This window comes from Pteronotus mesoamericanus, unplaced genomic scaffold, assembly GCF_021234165.1.
Source record: "Pteronotus mesoamericanus isolate MK-2021 breed Mesoamerican mustached bat unplaced genomic scaffold, CSHL_Meso_final contig_56, whole genome shotgun sequence".
Classification (NCBI taxonomy): Eukaryota; Metazoa; Chordata; class Mammalia; order Chiroptera; family Mormoopidae; genus Pteronotus; species Pteronotus mesoamericanus.
In genome coordinates this window covers 31,214,266-31,232,080 of record NW_026555201.1, presented here as the reverse complement: position 1 = coordinate 31,232,080, position 17,815 = coordinate 31,214,266, and the positions used below count along the sequence as shown (strand labels likewise).

Here is a 17,815-nt window from a genome sequence, read left to right as displayed (position 1 = left end):
TGGTTTGATTCCTCTAAGTACCTAACAGTGGAACATACTGAGACAGGAAAACTGGTGAAGAAGCAGTTTTAAAGATAAAAATGAGAGTTTTGTCTGGGCCGTAAGTTTGAGATGCTCATTAGACATCCAAGAAGAAACATGAAGTAGATGGTTTGTTATGCAAGTTTGGAAATCTAGGGAGAGGTAGCGTTAAAGGTATAGACTTGGGAGTCTTGGGTAAACTGATAAAATTTAAAATCAGAAGCCTGGCTGAGATCGCTCGTAGGCTGTGTGTGATAGATAATATGAATGGTCTTAGAATAGAGTGGGGGCACCTAACACTAAGATACATAGTAGACAAGATTGAGTGCATTCAGGGTCAAAGTATATAAAAAATTCAAAGAACTCAATAACAAAAAAACAGGCAGAAGACTTGACCAGACACTTCTCCCAAGAAGACATACAAATGGCCAACATATATAAAAAGATGCTCAACTTTACCAGCTGTTAGGGAAAGGCAAATCAAAACTATAATGAGATACCACCTCACACCTTTTAGAATGGCTACTGTCAGCAAGACAAGTAATACTAATTATTGGAGATGTTGTGGAGAAAAACAAACTCTTATTCACTGCTGTTGGGAATATAAACTGGTACAGCCACTATGAAAAACAGCATGGAGCTTCCTCAAAAAAATTAAGAATAAAATTATCATATGGCCCAGCAACCTTTCTTCTGGATATCTACCTAAAAAATTTGAAAGCATTTATTTGCAAATACATATGCACCCCTATGTTCATTGCAGCACTATTCATGGTGGCCAAGACATGGAAACAACCAAAGTGTCCTTCCATAGATGATTGAGTAAAGGAAATGTGGTGCATATATACAGTGCAATATCACTCAGCCGTAAGAAAAGTTGCAATGCTGCCATTTGCGACAACATGGATGGACCTTGAGAATATCATGTAAGTGAAAGAGAAATCAGAAAGATGGAAGTGAAATAAGTCAGACAGAAAAAGTAAAGAACCATATGATTTCACTCATATGTGGGATATAAAATTGAAAGCAACAATGAACAAACAAGACAAACAAACAAAAACTCATAGACACAAACATCAGTATGGTGTTTACCAGAGGAAATGGAGGATGAGGGGTAGTAGAGAATAAAGAGGGCCAAATACATGGTGATGGGAGATTTGACTTTGAGTGGTAAAAACACAATGCAATATGCAGGTGATATATTATAGAATTCACACTTAAAAGCTATATAATTTTTTTAACCAATGTCACCCCAATAAATTTAGGAAAAAAGTAAGTGGAGAAATTATCAAATGAGTCTGGGAAGGAATGGTCATTGAGGAGAAAAACCAGAACGTGAATTGTCAGGGAAGCCAAGAGAATAAAATAATTCAAGGAGAGAGTGCTCAACTGTTTTGAAAATAAATGAGAGCCAAAATTAAAAACAATAAAGTTGTCACTGGATTAGGCAACATGTAGGTCACTTGTAATCTTAACATAAGCAGTCTCATTGAAGTAGATGAAAAGGAGGCTTGACTGGAGTGGGTTAAGAAAATGCAAGAGTGGAAAAACTGCAGGTGTGAAAGCCATTTTGACGATTGCAAGAAAGAAGACAGGAGGAGAGTGTAACAGGACTGCTGTTAGACTGTTTTGAGTTTCTACCTGAGGTCTGTGGCTACAATGTAAAATGAGCCCAATAGCCCCAGTTGTATATCGTATCTCTACAGCGGCTCCTTTGCAGCACAGAGTAAGTGGATAGTTGGGTTTGGCTTCTGCTAGATAAAAATGGGGATGAGAGGTGAAGCAGTTAAATATATTTGCAAAGGTCAGGGTGAGTATAAAGTTGGATCATGGACAGCTGGGTTTTGATGGAAATGGGGACTCCAGGGAAATGGCTGACAGTAAGAAAGTAAGAGAGGCCAGTGGACTGTAGGTTTTGGTGGATTCAAAGAACTGATGGATATTAAGATTGCTTAATAGTAGGAATTAGCCAGATAGGGTAAGCAGAACTGTTATGTGTGGAAGCTGCTAGGTTAGTGAAGGGTATTTTTACATGTTTATGTCTCACCCACTGCTTATTTTCTTTTGCAGTAATCAAGTTCTCTAGTGTATTATTCTAGTGACAAAGTTACCGTAAACTGCAGGGGAGCACACAGATTTTTGAATAACCCATCTGCTAAGCAGCAGAATTCCAATAAAGATGGCCTAAGCATGTGACATTATAAGCAACATTAAGCAAATTAGTTTTTAAAATTTATTTATTTATTTTTAATACTCACCTAAGGACATTTTCATTTGCCTTTGAGAGAGAGAGAGATGAAGGGAGAAATATTAATGCAAGAGAAGCATTGAATGGTTGTCTCTGTGTGCACCCAGACTGGGGATCTGCACAGGGATCTGGGACCAAGGATGGTAGACGTCCAGACCGGAGGGCCACACACTCCCCTGCCTGGACCAAGGATGAACTCACAACCTAGGCACATATCCTGACTGGGAATTGGACCTGCAACCTTTTGGTTATGGGATGACGCTCCAACCAGTAAGCCACACCAGCCAGGGCTAAACAAAATTAACGTTTTGAAAAACAAAAAAGAGAAACAAATATCACTTTAAATGGAAACGTGTTTCCTTTCTCTACTTTTAACACTTCTGACGCCAAATGAGTGGGGTTTTATTCTGCCTCAAGCAATTCTCCAGTTTTCTGGACACCAATTCAGTTTGGTTCTAGTACTAACTACTCAGAGTTAGCATAGAGCCCACAGGGTAAGAGGCTTAGTCCTACAAGAATACCTCTCATTTCAGATGGCAGTTTGTTACAGATATAGTCCCAGGTTGTCACCTTTTCTCATACCAACTGGCTATAATTTGGGGGTTCCCCTAATACCAAACTCAGGTTCAATAATTTGTTACAACAGCTCACAGAACTCAGGAAAACACTTCACTTACTATTTACCAGTTTATTATAAAGGACACAACACAGGGACAGCTAAATGGAAGAGATGCATAGGGCCAGGTATGAGGGAAGGGGTGCAGTGCTGCCACGTTCTTTCCAGGTTCATCATTCTCCCAGCACCCTGATGTGTTCACCATCCCAGAAGCTCTCCAAACCTCATTGTTGAGGATTTTTTAAAATGGAGGATTTTTTAAAATGGAGGATTTTTTAAAATGGAGGATTTTTAATATGCATGATTGATTGGCCATTGGTGATGAACTCCTCCAGCCCCTCTTCCTTCCTGTATGTGGAGTGGTGTGGGTCTGAGAATTTCAATCTTCTAAGCATGCCTTGGTCTTTCTAGAGATCAACCCCAATCCTAAAGCTATTTAGGGAGTCCCAACCACCAGTGATCTCATTAGCATAAAAAGACACTTATCACTCTGGGGATTCCAATGATCTTAGAAGCTCTGGTGTCAGAAACCAAGGTCAAAGTTCAAACATTAAAACAAGATATTCCTAGCACTCTAATACTCAAGAAATTATTGGGTTGGCCAAAAAGTTTGTTCAGTTTTTCCGGTAAGATGGGTCTAGTAGTGCTTAGTTGTCTTTAAATTCATTCAAAACAATTTTGTTAGACTGTGACAGCTGTCATATCAGGGTGCATTAAAAAAAAACTTATCCAAATTGAATTTTTGTGTAGCCATTTTAATATTGAAGATGGAAGAATATACACATTTTCAGCATATATGATGACTTATTTCAAGAAAGGTAAAAATGCAACTGAAACACAAAAAAAATTCATGCAGTGTTTAGGGATGGTGCTGGGACTGAACAAACGTGTCAAAAAGTATTTTGTGAAGTTTAGTGCTGAAGATTTCTTGCTAGACAACTTGCTCCACTGTTGGGTAGACCAATAGAAGTTGAGCATGCCCAAAATGAGACATTAACTGAGAACAATCAATGTTATACCACACGGGAGATAGCTAACATACTCACAATAGCCAAATCAATAAAGTTATTGGTGAAAATGAAAAATGTGTCCCTTATTTTACAAAAACAAAACAAACAAAAACAAACCATATGGACTTTTTGGACAACCCACTACAAGGGTTTTAGAAACTCTGTGCCTGGAACTTGGGGCAGAGACCAAGCATATATTTATTATGTCACACAGTTGTATCACCCTAGTCCATGTGTGTCCAACCTTTTGGTGTCTCTGGGCCACACTGGAAGAAGAGTTGTCTTGGGCCACACATTAAATACATAAACACTAACAAAAACTGATGAGCAAAAAAAGGTTTTAAGTAAATTTACACTTCTGTGTTGGGCTGCATTAATAGCTATCCTGGGCTGCATGTGGCCTACAGGCCGTCTGTTGGACACCCCTGCTAGTTGATGAAAATACTTCCCATATTGCCTGAAAATAATGCACTTGTGTCCGGAAAGATGGAAAAGTGTGAACTTTGCTATGTTTGCCTGGAAGTATTTAAGTGTCCTATTATCAATACTGATTAATAATGTATTGTAGGCAAGGCTGTTTTGCAGCACTATAGGGACACATGGTAAAAATAGAATGTTTGGAACAGAAAAAGTATATTACATAATATTTTACACCTTACAAAACACTTTTACATTAACTCATTTGAGAATAATATTTGCTGTATCTTTTCAAAAGATCTGTAAGTACTTTCCAATAAACACTCCATTCATTGCTCCATAGGTTTCAGTCCCACCCATGCCACCCAAAATTAGTTGCATTATTCTCTCTAGTTCCCTATTTAAACAATATTAAAGGCTTTTCTCGTCTTCTCAGGATAAAAGTCAAACCTCTTGGACTGTGAATAGTAGCAGAATGGCAGGACTCTGAAGCTGTGATTTTTGAGTTTAAATAAGACATTGTTTCCGTTCTAAGTCCACGTCTTTGTTTTGGCACGCTGTTTACCCGTGACCTCACCATTTCTCTTAATCTAAAAAACAGACGCATTAGTGCTAATTTATTTCATATATCTATTCAAATTCCTTAGACTGGGCCAAACACAGACTTTAGAAAGATAAAGCACAACATGTTAGCTACGTGAGTCGATGAAATAATGTTGCTATAGTCCAAAAGACAACCCTTAACTTCTCTGCTAATTACAATTTCAGTTTCTTCCGACCCTTTCTTCTAATTTACTTTCTGTGTGGCTGAAATTGGAAGCAGGAAGAGATTGGGGATAAGAAATCAGGAGTCAGACAGGGCGCCGAAGCCCAACAGACCGGTTAATCGTATCTGCGTTTCTCTCCTTTGCCTTCACTCAGGGGCTAACCGCTTCCAGCAGAAATGATGATCCAGTCCAGACTCAGTCCAGAACAGGATCACACTGACAAATGCTACAGAGCTGCCTGAGGTGCTATAGCAGGTTACCCATCCCGGAGCCCCCTCTTCGGGTCACGGTCAGGGACACCCCCAAGCACGCCTCGGGGTTCCTAACCACCTCCCCGGCAGGCACGAGGTCTGCGCGCGGGAGTGGCCTCTGACGGAGCGCCAGCATGCTCTCCTCGGCCACCGTTTTGCCCCGACCGCCGGAAGGAGCGGCGGAGCCAGTATCCAGCCGCCTGCCCATCACGTAGTCGCCCACGCTATGCCGCTTCCGATTGGTGCTGGGCCTGGCCAGGCCCCTTTCAGCCCCGCCCTCCGCGGATGGACAGGCTGGATGGGCGGGGTGGCGCAGGGCGGCCCGCCCAGCTGTCAGTTACAGGGGCGGCCCGGCGGGCGGCGGGCGGGCGGACCTCCCTGGCTACCTTGTCGCTGGCTGGCGCGCGCTCCCTCTCGCTGCCTGTGGGGAAGTCCGGGCCGCTCCAGCGGTCACCGCTACCATCTCGCCCCGACCTCTTCCTTTGGTCACCTCCTGGCTCAGTCCCTTCCTCCCGCGCACCCTTGAGTAGTCAGTGGCCCGGCGTAGGGTTCGGAGAGTCACCGCGGCGGCGCCGGGCGGTGTTTAAACCATGTTTAGGAGGATTTTGCAGAGGGTAAGAGAGTGAAACCGTCTTTCCAGCAGCACGTGAGCGGGAGAGCCCGAGTCCGGGGCTCTAGCGCGGGCGTCCCGTCTTCTCCGAGGGCTCCTTCCTTCTCTAGGCCCTGCTGCCCGGGAGGAGATTAGGCCGCGGTTGTCCGCCCCGGGGTCGGGCTGTGGGGGCGGGGAGAGCGGCTGGGGCGGTGGTGGGGCGACAGGCCCGAGCCCCGGGCCTGGAGCCCAGCCTTTGGTCCCGTGCGCCCAGGCCCGCCGCCCAGCTCCGGTGCGGTGCGGGGCTGTCAGGGAGAGAGGGCGGCGGGGCGGGAGGGTGTGGTACCAGCGCGTTCCTCCCAGATCCTTGAATGGCAGTGTAAATGGGGAGTTAGTGCCTGCTGGACGGGCGGCCGCTGCCTGCCGGACTGGAGAGTGCCCCGTGGGAGATCGCGAGACGCTTGCTGAGCTCTAACCCCACTCTTCGCACCCACGGTGCCCCCAACTTAGACCTCACGCACCTGCTATACAGGCTTCAGTTTCTCCTCTGGACAAGGTTGGCCTAGCATGGGCCCAATCGTGGTACCGACACTTACTGGCAAAGTCAGCTGAGAAAGAAGATATTACTCATGGTTGGAAACTTTTTTTCCAATTAAAAATACGTTTCCCCTCCAAGTCAGGCCCTTTTTTGAGCTGTCCAAGACTAAATCTGCAGTAAGCTTTATCCAATGGTATACGTTTACTCTTCCATTTTCTGCCAGTTCTATCTGTGTATGAATCTGGAAAAAAACCCTTAAGATATAAAGATTAGGGCGTTGGAAAGCTGTAGTTGTTCAGGAATCAGTTCCTATAATACATAAAATCTATTTTTTTATGAGTTACTGTACTAAGTTTTTGTTTTGAGTTGCTTTTTTATATTTGAGGCTACTAGGGTGCAACAAAATGTAAATGACTGTGTAGTTGGTGCCAAACCCATTAGTTGGTTATTGAGTGAGTTGGATAATTAATTCAAAGACAGAAGAAATTAGTGAATTTGTGATATTCAGCCAGTGTGCCAAAGACTTGAGTCAAAGAACAGTACAAATAAAGGAAGTGTTCTTGCTTTTGTATAGCTTTTATGAAATGTTCAGGTCATGAGAAACTTGGTCATATATCAGGTGTACGAATAGTTAACTTCTATATCTGCCATCCTTTATTGACATTTGATGGTTTTTTTGTAGTGGTTTTGTCAGAGGCTTTTTTAAATTTAATCTTAATAAGCTGGTGATTTTGTCAGTGGCAAGGGCATGCCCTTTGCTCTTGCCATCCATGGGTCCCTGTGTTCAACAGTAAAGACATCTGTGCATGATAGATATACTTGTAGTACTTAGAGATTTTTCTTTCATCTGTCCTGGAGGAATGGATTACCTTATGCTTCAATTTTTTTTTGACATAGATCCATAATTGAAAATTAGTTTGCCTGTGGCTTCTTTTAAAGTTTAGTTTTCAGAAATATGGGATGCCTTCCAGTACTCTTAATGTTGTTAAGCATTACAATTACATAAAGATAATTTTTAGTGTTGGTGCATACATGTCAACTGTTACAGAAGTTTCAGTTGAAACTAGAAAATTTGAATTTTTTCTGGTTATAGCTGAGATGAGAACCATCACATATGAATAAGTTAATTGACATTTGAGTTCCTTGACCATGGTACTGTTGATATTTGTGAATGGATAATTCTTTGTTTTGGGGGGGCTGTTCTTTGCACTGTAAGATATTTAGCAGGATCCCTGTCTTCTACTCATTTGATGCCAGTAGCAACCCCCTTCCCTCCCCATATCCCCTTCCCCTTATGTGACAACCAAGACTTTACCAAATGTCTTATAGGGGCTAAGTTGCCCCTTGTTGAGAGCCGCTGTGTCAAATGTACATACTCTTTTATAGGAAAGTTTGAATTGTTTCCCACAGTTAACTACTTAACTTTTTTTCCATTGTACTTATATTGAGTGTCAGTAAATGCCAGTTATCTAAGGGCTGGGAAACAGTGAAATTAAGGTATGAGCCTTCCATTTAGAACTTACAACTTGTTTGTTTCAAGTGGACATTTGAAAGTAATTTCAGTACTATGTAATAATAGAAGAATGAAGAGTGCCTGGGAGCCACTGTGTAGGAGGGTGTTGGGGCAGTCATGAAAAACTTCAGGAAGGAGGACATATTCGAAGATCAAAAGAGGGAATGGCATATCTGGCAGAGGGAACAGCAAATGCCAAGATAAGGAGACATAAAAGGGTGGGTAATACTAGGGGGAACATCAACAATCAAGTTTAGGAAGTGAAATGTCTAGGGATTGGTGGGTGATGAGGCTACAGAGGTAGCTACACCAGATCAGCAGAGTCCTGGAGTGCCTACCAGAGTTCAGTTTTATCTTGTTGATGGGTCAGTGTTAATGTTCAGCATTTAATAGGGGCATTTTGATAAAAGCCTTAAAGAAATCTTGTGCTTTTATTAATAGTTTAGAACCTAGACTATGTATTTAATTCCACAGGTGATATTTACTAACAAGTATAACTGGAATCCCTAAATTATGTAACGTAGTAACCATTTTATTTTATCCCACCCTAGTAATCTTTTCAGCAGAAGTATTAAGATGTAAGATAAAAACTTACATCTTAAGTTTTTAAGATAAAAAGATAAAGTTGCTGATTTAGAGATTTGTTTGAAATGGTCTTCGTGCTTTGAAATTATATTGTATTCCTTAAATATTATGTTTTTAGATGACCTTTTCATTTTAACTCTTGTAATTTTCTTTTGAATAGTGCCCTTTAAATAGCATTTTTGAAAGAAGGAGCAGACAATGTGCTTATAATCCATTATAAATCAGAGCCTTGAGCATCATCAGGTCCCAGGGTACTTAACAGAAATTTTTTTCTGATTCCTTTCCTCCTGCTCCTCCTCCTCCTCTTTCTAAAGGGTGTCTCTCAGAGGTTTGAAAGAGTCTGTAAAAAAAATTTGAGGTGGCTCCACTATGTGTGTATTGATTATTTTGCTTAATAGTCCTTTGAAGAGAAATGTGAATTTTAAGTGCTGGATGGCCAGAAAGTTGATCAGCAGTTAGTAGTTTAGGCAATTTATAAACTTTGTTGCAATTTCTTAAGTAACTTACTGTGACTTAACAGCTTATTTGATGTATTTTTACTGGTACATATCAATAATATTGCTAGAGAAAAAAGGATTTAATTGTCCTAGAATTGTAGAAATAGGAGGCTTCCAAATGTCAGCAGGCCTATCTCTCTGATTTAAAAAAATGAGGAAGTAGAAGCAGAGAGATTCAGTGATTTATCTGAGGCAACACAGTTAGTAGATGTAAAAACAGACTACAGTCAGATTTTTCAACTCCCAATCTATTTCTCATATTTTGGCATCTTTTTGCCTTGGCCCCCCTCCCCTACCCCTACCCCCACACCATCAACTGATATGGTTAACACTATACTAGTCACTGTGGAAGATACAGGAAAAATATTAGATCAAACTTCTCCCACAAGGAACTTATATGATCAAGTGTCAAAGTAAATGATACAGCCTATGAAGATTATAGTAGCACAGAGGCGGAAAGATCAGAAATGAACCCGTGTGAGTGGGAAGTCTCCTTGGAGAATATAGGCATGTGAAAATGGGTTTTGAAGAGTGTGTGTGATTAGAAGAGGAAAAGAAAAGTTTCCTTCTAGGAAGGAGTTACAGTATAAGCAAAGACTCAGAGATGAGAATGCGTACATTCTCCCTGCCCACCCTTCTTCCTTTGCATATTGCCTTTCAATAAACAAATAGTTATAACACTTGCTATGTGCTAGATATTAGGGATACAATCAAGACCAGATCCCTACCCTTAGGAAGCTTAAAACCAAATGACTTAGAGAGAGGGGTATGTTTAGAGTACAAAGAAATTGAGAGACAAATTTATAGAAATAGTGTAATACCTCATTTTGGAGATACTTGTCTAGTCCAGCCCTTTCCAATTCAGATGAGTCACATCTGAGAAGTTCCTAGTAGCCACATTTTTAAAAATTAGAAAGAGGTAAAATTAATTTTAAAAATATATTTTCTTTGACCTAATAGATCTAAAGTTTTCACATGTAATCTATAAAAATTATTAATGAGATACCGTTCATTCTTTTTTATACTAAGTTTTTGAAATCTGGTGTATTTTTTGCACTAACAGCATATATTGATTTGGATTAATTATATTTCAGCTGTTCAACAGCCTCATGTAGTTAGTAGCTACTGTAATGGGTAGTGCAGGTTTAGTTGAATACATGTACATTTTAAACTTTTTATTTAGAACTAACTTAAAGCTTACACAAAATTTCAAGAATAAAACATTGGGCTGGCCAAAAAGTCCGGAATTTTTTTTTAGAGAAATAAAAGACACATTTTTCATTTTCACCAATTACTTCATTGGTTTGGATATTTTGAATACGTTGGCTATCTCCTGCATGGTATAACATTCATTGTTCTTGTCTAGATTTGGTACTGTTAGCTTCAACTGGTCTACCTGACCGTGGAGCATCTTCCGGTGAGAAATCTCCAGTGCAAAACCTCACAAACTACTTTTGACATGTTTAGTCAGTCCTAGCACTGTCTCCATACACTGCGTGAATCTTTTTTTGTGTTTCAGTTGCGTTTTTACCTTTCTTGAAATAATAAGTCATAATATATGCTGAAAATGTTGCCTGTTTTTTCCATCTTCAATATTAAAGTGGCTACCAAAAATTCACCAATTTTGATGTTTTTTTTAAATGTGTGCTGATATGACAGCTTTCACAATACAGTCTAACAAAATTGTTTTGAGTGAAGTTAAAGGCAACTAAGCATTATGAGAGCCACCTTATGGAAAAAACAAGCAAACAAACAAACAATCTTTTTGGCCAACCCAATAATACAAGGAATACCTGTATATGCTTCATCCAGATTTACCTATTATTTAACATTTTATCCTGTTTGTTTTATCATTTGCTCAGTTCTTCTCTTCCCTTTATGATTCTCCTCCCTTCCCTTTCCCCTTTTCCCTTTTTTCCTCCTCTTCCTCTTCTGTGATGTTGGTGTTCTTCCTCCTTCTTCTGTCACTGTCTCTCTCTGTAATTTTTTTTTTCTGAATCATATCAGAATCAGTTATAGTCCTTTACCTCTTAATACTTCAGTGAAGATTAAGGATATTTTCTTACATAACCACAGTATAGTTATCAACTACATAAGTTTACATCGATTCATTTTATTATCTATAATTTCAATTTTGTCAACTGATCCGATAATGTCCTTTGTAGCATTTTCCCTCTCTGGTATAAGGTCCAGTTAGGATTGGATATATTTCATTGTCATGCATTTCCATAGCATTTCTTTGCAATTTATGACATTTGTGAAGAATACAGAGTCCCCCCTTGCTTCCCCCTGCCACCCCCAGTATGTTCCTTATATTGTGTTTGTAGTTTTCTTGTGATTAGATTGGGCTTATACATTCTTGGCCAGAATGTTTCTAGAATATGTTGTGTCCTCAGGTTATCACATCAGGAGGCCCATGATGTCTTTTTGTCTTTCTTAGGTGGTATTAACTTTAATAACTTTGTCAAAGGTCAAGGTGTAGCCCAATCTTTTGACTGGGTAATAATTTTTCTTTTTTTGCATCTAATAGGCAGATATTTATAAAACCATGCAAATATTCTACTCCATATCAAAATTTTCCCTAGATTTAACTTCTGTTGATTAATATCTGATTTAGTCTTTACCATAGTGACTGTAAAATGACTATTTCCCCACTCCAGCATTCCCTCCGCATTTACTGTTTGGTACTTGGCTCCTTCCCCCTCCTTCCCTTCCAGTTCCCGTCCATCATAGTCCTACTTCCCTTCCCTAGAAGTTCCCTTCCTTCTCAGATTTATCTCCCCACCCTTTCTCCCTCCCTCCCTTCCTTATTCATTTGCTATTGGTTTGAACTCATAATTTTAATTTTTTCATGGTTTATACTCATCACTGTATTTAATTATTTTACTGTCCAAATTGTCTCACATTTGAACAGTGGCAGCCCCTTTCAATATGCTTCCTGTGTCCTTTGACATGCCCCTATCTTTTTTTTTTTTGAGCTCTTTCTTAATTTCTGGCATAACAAGGTATTCCAGTCTTATCCTTTATCTACCTTTCCCAGATGGTTCTGAAACTAACCATCTGTCTGAGGAGCCCTTTTTCTTTTAGTGGGGAATGGTTTTAGAAACCAAGGTTTGGGGTGACTTTCCTTCTTGTTTCTTTCAGCAGACAAATCTAACTGAAATTTTGAACTTTATTCTGTAGGCATTAGGAAATCAGTAAGATTTTATTAAACAGTGAAATATATTTAGCATTAAGGGGAGGAAAAATTATCTACCTTCTTTGGGTTTTGGCTGGACCTAAGAATTAAACTGAAATAAAACATATTAACAGGAGAAAAGCATACAAATTTTATTAAGTTTTTACATGTACATGGGAGCCTTCACAAGAGAAGACCCAAAGAAATGAGCAGAGCAGAAAGTGTTTATTTATACCTTTTAGACAAAGAAAAAACACATTTCTAAAGAGTTGACAAGACAAAGGGCTTTGGGGTAGGGGTAGTAAATGGTGAAGAAATAACTAGGAAGATAAAGATGAGTTTAACAAGGTTTGTCTGTATAGTCCTAAGTTCTCCGTCTCTGGTGATAAGGGTGCCTTCTACCTTGTTGGTACAGGAAGGGTACCTTTCACATGGGAGTTTTACCTCCTGCTTCCAGGAAGAAAAAAGAGGGCCAGAGTGTTCTTTTTGCATATCTTATTTCTTAAGTGCTTTTAATTAAAAACGATCAATGTGCCAAAGGGCTTATTTTTGGGGTGACATATTCTGGTTTCCTTCAGGCACATAGTAGGAGTTATTAATATTTTCTGAAATGCATATTACAAGGAATGTTTTGGGAAAATTAACTTGCCAGTGTTGCATGTGTTGTATTAAAACTATGGGAGAGTATAGGCAGAGATCAGATGGGAGTGATTTCATATTTTAGGTATAAATAATTATGATTTATATTTGGATGATGACTATGTGAACAGAAAAAATAGTGATGAATAGGGAAGACATTTTGAACTTATCTATTCCCCAGACATCTATTATGGGCCTATTATGTACTGTGGACACATTGGTGAGTAAAACAGATATGAACCCCTGAGGAGCTTAGTGTCCAGGGGAGGAAAGAGGAGCTGTTCAAATTATCACATAAATATATGGTTATATTCTTGGGTGCTAGGAGGAAAACCACAGGGAGCCCCAAGAACACACAGCAAGAGGGCCCTAAGCTAAACTAAGATGCTAGGGAAAGTGTCCCAGATTAGTTACACCTTTGAGTTTCATTAAATTATAACTCATTTATTGAAGTGTATTTTAAAAAGTAGGATTAATTTTTGCTTTATAGATTTATTTTCAGTGTTTTAAGAATAAAGAAAGGATTATCAGGGCTAGAGTTAAATTTTCTCTTCTAATCTTGATGGTCTTTTGCTTGGGTTAGAGACAATATACTTAGTGGTTAAGAATGATCTGTAGAGCCTTACTACTTGGAGTGGTATCCACACCTCATTTACTAGATGAATAGCTTTTTTTATAAGTTACTCAATGTCTTTGTATCTCATTAAAATGGTCATAATACTACAATAGTACCTTTCTCATTGTGTTGTTGTGAGGACTAAATGAATTAATACATGTAAATATATCTGGCACGCAGTAAACTCTCTGTGTTAACTGCTGCTGATATTGATATTGTTATATACTCTAAATTTCTTAAAGGAACACCTTCCTTATCATTCCTTTGCTTTATCTTAAAAAAATCTGTGTGGGTGTGTGTGTATGAATGTGTGTGTATGTGGACATTAATTCGTCATGCTGTTGAATGTTCATTTTGTGCTAATTGCAGTGCTGGGCTTAGGGATAAAAAAACTCTTGGTTTTAATGGGAGAGGCAGATACTTAAATAATTACAGAGCAATGTGATAAGTGTTAATAGATACATAGAGGAAGTTTTTGAGTACAAAAGAAAAAGTAATTTTTGTATCAGAAGGGTGAGGGAGAATTGGGGCAGAGACAGGGAATGGAGATTGTTGAAGGCTTTGCAGAAGCTGGAAGAATGGCTAAGGCAAGGAAGAGCCATGGAGAGAAGGCATTTTAGAGATAGGAATGAGGTAAATGCAAAAGTGTGTATGCATGGGGATAGGGATAGTTATCAGAGATGAGACTGGAAACGGTTTTGGATTTAATGCTATAGAAAATAAGGAGCCATGAAAACTTTTTAAATGATCGAGTTTGTAATAAGGAAAACCTTCAGACATGCTTTTCCCAGGTAATCTTTATAAAAAGTAAGTCAGGTTAATGAATCACTCTCTGTCTAAAGTCTGTTAGTAACTACTTAGTGCCCATAGGAGATGTACAAATTCTTTACCTTGGGACACATGCACATAATGCATTGGTCCCTTTAACACATTTCAGGCTCATTCCACACATCTCTGTACACCTGACCTTGCTATTCTCATTAATTACATTTCCCACAACTTACCCTGTTCTCTCATCCCATCATACTTCTGTAGAGCTCTTTATTCTGCTCAGTGTCCTACAATCACTTGTCCAGTTTAAATTGATTTTTCAAGAGAGTTAAGGGATAGAATTGATAGGAGGTAAATGAAGTACTTGCATCCTCCCACAACATCAAATTCACAACTAAACTACAGAACAACTATCATTTAGAACTTCCTGAAATCTAGGTGAATGGAAGTCCTACAATTAAGGATGTAAAGAAGAAGCTACATCAAGACAGCTGTGTGTGTAGGGGGGCGGAGGCATGGAATGTGCTGGTCCCGCACCCACATGTGGTGGATAAAAATTGTGAGGGATATATCAGCCACAGAGGTTCCCCTTGAGGAGCAAGGGGTCCCGGCCCCATACCAAGCCCCTGAGTCTAGTGCTTCAGTGCCAGGAAGAGCCATCCCTGTAACTTGTGGCTGTGAAAACCAGCTGGGATTGTGGTTCAGTGAGAGGGAGGGCTTCTGAAGTCCCAGGCAGTTCCTCTAAAAGGGCCCATGCACAGAGTTATTCAGACTCCCTCCCTCCAAATGCTGGGGCAGCAGTTTGAAAGGCACCAGGAATATATGGGGAGGAACTATATGGGGAGGAACTATGTGGGGAGGAACTGTACTGTTTGACATCAGGGCGAGAGTTGGAGAGGCAGCTTTCTCCTAGACAGGAGTGCTGGCAGGAGCCATTGTTCTTTTTCTGAGCCTGGGAGGCAGGTGCCATAGCTGATACTCTTATCAGCCTGCCTTATACTGTTTGCCCCACCCTCGTGATTTCCTCAGGCCACGCTCCAACCAACTTTCAAGCCCATCTAAACTGTTTCCAGAGGGGTTTCCATAAGAATTGACTGTTTGGCTCATGTTTCATATATTCCTAAAATGTCTCAAATAAGCAGAATCTGGCTTTGGCATGCTAGAAGCCTTTTGCTAAGTGGCACCAGGCCCAGCACTAGCAGCAGCCATCCTGGATTCACAGCTTGGCCTTGCCTGGGCACCTCCAAGACCAGTACAAGTAGCAACCACCTATAGTTAGCTTTGTAGCTTATGGCAGGTGGTTTTGGGCAGAACAGAGGCAGCAGCTGACCTTGGCCTGGGTCACCCCAGAGCCAGAGGACTCAGTGGACAGCTTTAGACCACTTTGAAGCACCATCACCAAACCACCTTCACAAGTGATGCACTCAAGGAGTGAACTCAGCGAGCATCAGAGCCCCACTGAAGTTAAGTCTTGCTCTGTGGAGTGGGCCTGTGCATAGCTGATCTTCCACAGTGGTCAGTGGTCACAGCCAGTCCTTGCAGCTGGTTGGCCTGTGGGGTAAGTGCCTCCCATTGATGTACCAATGGCAAGCAGTGCTCAACTACAACAGGAGGGTATACACAGCATACACAGAGGTAGGAGGAGGGCGCCCCTAGAGTGCCCAGCTCAGATGAAAGAGGAGGCTGTGCCACTAGATCCTTCAGGAAACCTACTTCATTAGACCACTCTACCAAGTCAAAAGATACAGCAGGTGTACCTAATATATAGAAACAAACACAGAGAGCCTGCCAAATTGAGGAGACAAAGACATGGTGCAAATGAAATAACAGAACAAAACTCCAGAAAAATGGAGACAAGCAATCCACTAGATGCAGAGTTCAAAACAGAGGTTATAAGGATGCTCAATGAACTTAGAACGTCAACAGCATAAAAAAGGACCAGTCAGAAATGAAGGATACACAAATTGAAATGGAGAATAATTTACAGGGAATCAACAGTAGAGTAGATGAAACTGAGAATCAAAACAACGATTTGGAATATAAGGAAGCACAAAACACCCAGTCACTGCAGCAAAAAGAAAAAAATAACTACCTCCACACCCACAAAATGAGGAAAGTGTAAGGAGGCTCTGGAACAACTTCAAACAGACCAACATTTTCATCATGGGGGCACTGAAAGGATAAGAGAGAGCAAGAAATTGAAAACCTATTTGAAAAAATAATGACAGAAAACTTTCTTAACCTGGTGTAGGAAATAGACGTACAAGTCTAGGAAGTGCACAAAGTCCCAGACAAGATGAATCCAAAGAGGTCCACACAAACACATCATAATTAAAATGCCAAAGATTAAAGACAGAGTATTTTTTTAAAAAAGATTTTATTTATTTTTAGAGAGGGGAAGAGAGGGAGAAAGAGAGGGAGATAAACATCAATTTGTGAGAGAAACATAAATTGGTTGCCTTTTCATGCACCCAACTGGGACTGGCTTACAACCCAGGCATGTTCCCTGGCTGGGAATTGAACCAGCAACGTTTTGGTTTGCACCCATCCAACTGAGCCACACTGGTCAAGGCCAAAGAGAGAATCCTAAAAGCAGCAAGCGAAAAGCAGCTAGTTACTTATGAGGGAGCTCTCATGAGACTGTCAACTGATTTCTCAACAGAAACTTTGCAGGCCAGAGGAGATTGGCAAGAAATACTAAAAGTGATGAAAAACAAGGACCTGGAACCAAGACTACTCCACCCAGAAGAGCTATTATTTAGAACTGAAGGACATGTAAAGAGCTTTCAATGAGATATAGGTTTTAGAGCTTCTGGCCAAGATGGAGGTATAGGGAGATACCCTTCGCTTGCTTGCACAACCAAAAGAAGGATTACAACCAATTTAAAATAGACAACCAGAACTGCCAGATAATTGAACTCTATGGAAGTCTGACAACCAGGGAGTTAAAGAAGAAACATTTATCCAGACTGGTAGGAGGGGTGGAGATGGGCAGATAGGTTTGAGAAGATGTGTGGCAAGGTGGCTGGAGGACTGGGTGATCCCATATTCATGTGCAGGTAAGCCAGGAGGCACAACTGGGAAGTGAGACAGAGTGTGCAATCCAGGGTTCCAGCATGGCAAACCAAAGCCTCAAAATCTCTGGCTGTAAAAACCTGTGGGGGTTGTGGTGGCAGGATAAACTCCCAGTCTCACAGGAGAGTCCACTGGAGGAATCCATGGGGTCCTAGAATGTACACAAACCCACCCACACACAAATCAGCATCTGAAAGGGCTCACTTCCCTTGTGGGTAGCTGGGGAAGTGACTGAAAGCAGGTGTAGAGCCAAGCAAGTGACATTGTTCCCTCTCTGAGCCCTCCCCGACGTACAGTGCCACAACACAACAAAGTATGTTGCCCTGCCCTAGTGAATACCTAAGGCTCTGCCCCTTACAACATACCAGATGCACCTAGACAAAGAAATATAGCCCAAATGAAAGAACAGATCAAAACTCCAGACAAGGAACTAAGTGATGAGGGGGTAGCCAACCTATCAGATGCAGAGTTCAAAACACTGGTA

The 17,815-nt window shown here is 40.6% G+C and overlaps 1 protein-coding gene across 2 annotated transcripts in view; it reads left to right on the top strand.

Moving 5' to 3' along the window:
• Nucleotides 1–5,651: 5,651 nt before the first annotated feature.
• Nucleotides 5,652–17,815, top strand: part of EEA1 (early endosome antigen 1) — a 128,210-nt gene continuing 116,046 nt past the window's right edge. For both annotated transcript variants that reach the window (XM_054580198.1, XM_054580197.1), the window contains exon 1: nucleotides 5,652–5,944. In XM_054580198.1, coding sequence (XP_054436173.1) covers nucleotides 5,921–5,944 — 24 coding nt within the window. In that variant the 5' untranslated portion in view covers nucleotides 5,652–5,920. The remainder of the gene's footprint in view (nucleotides 5,945–17,815) is intronic.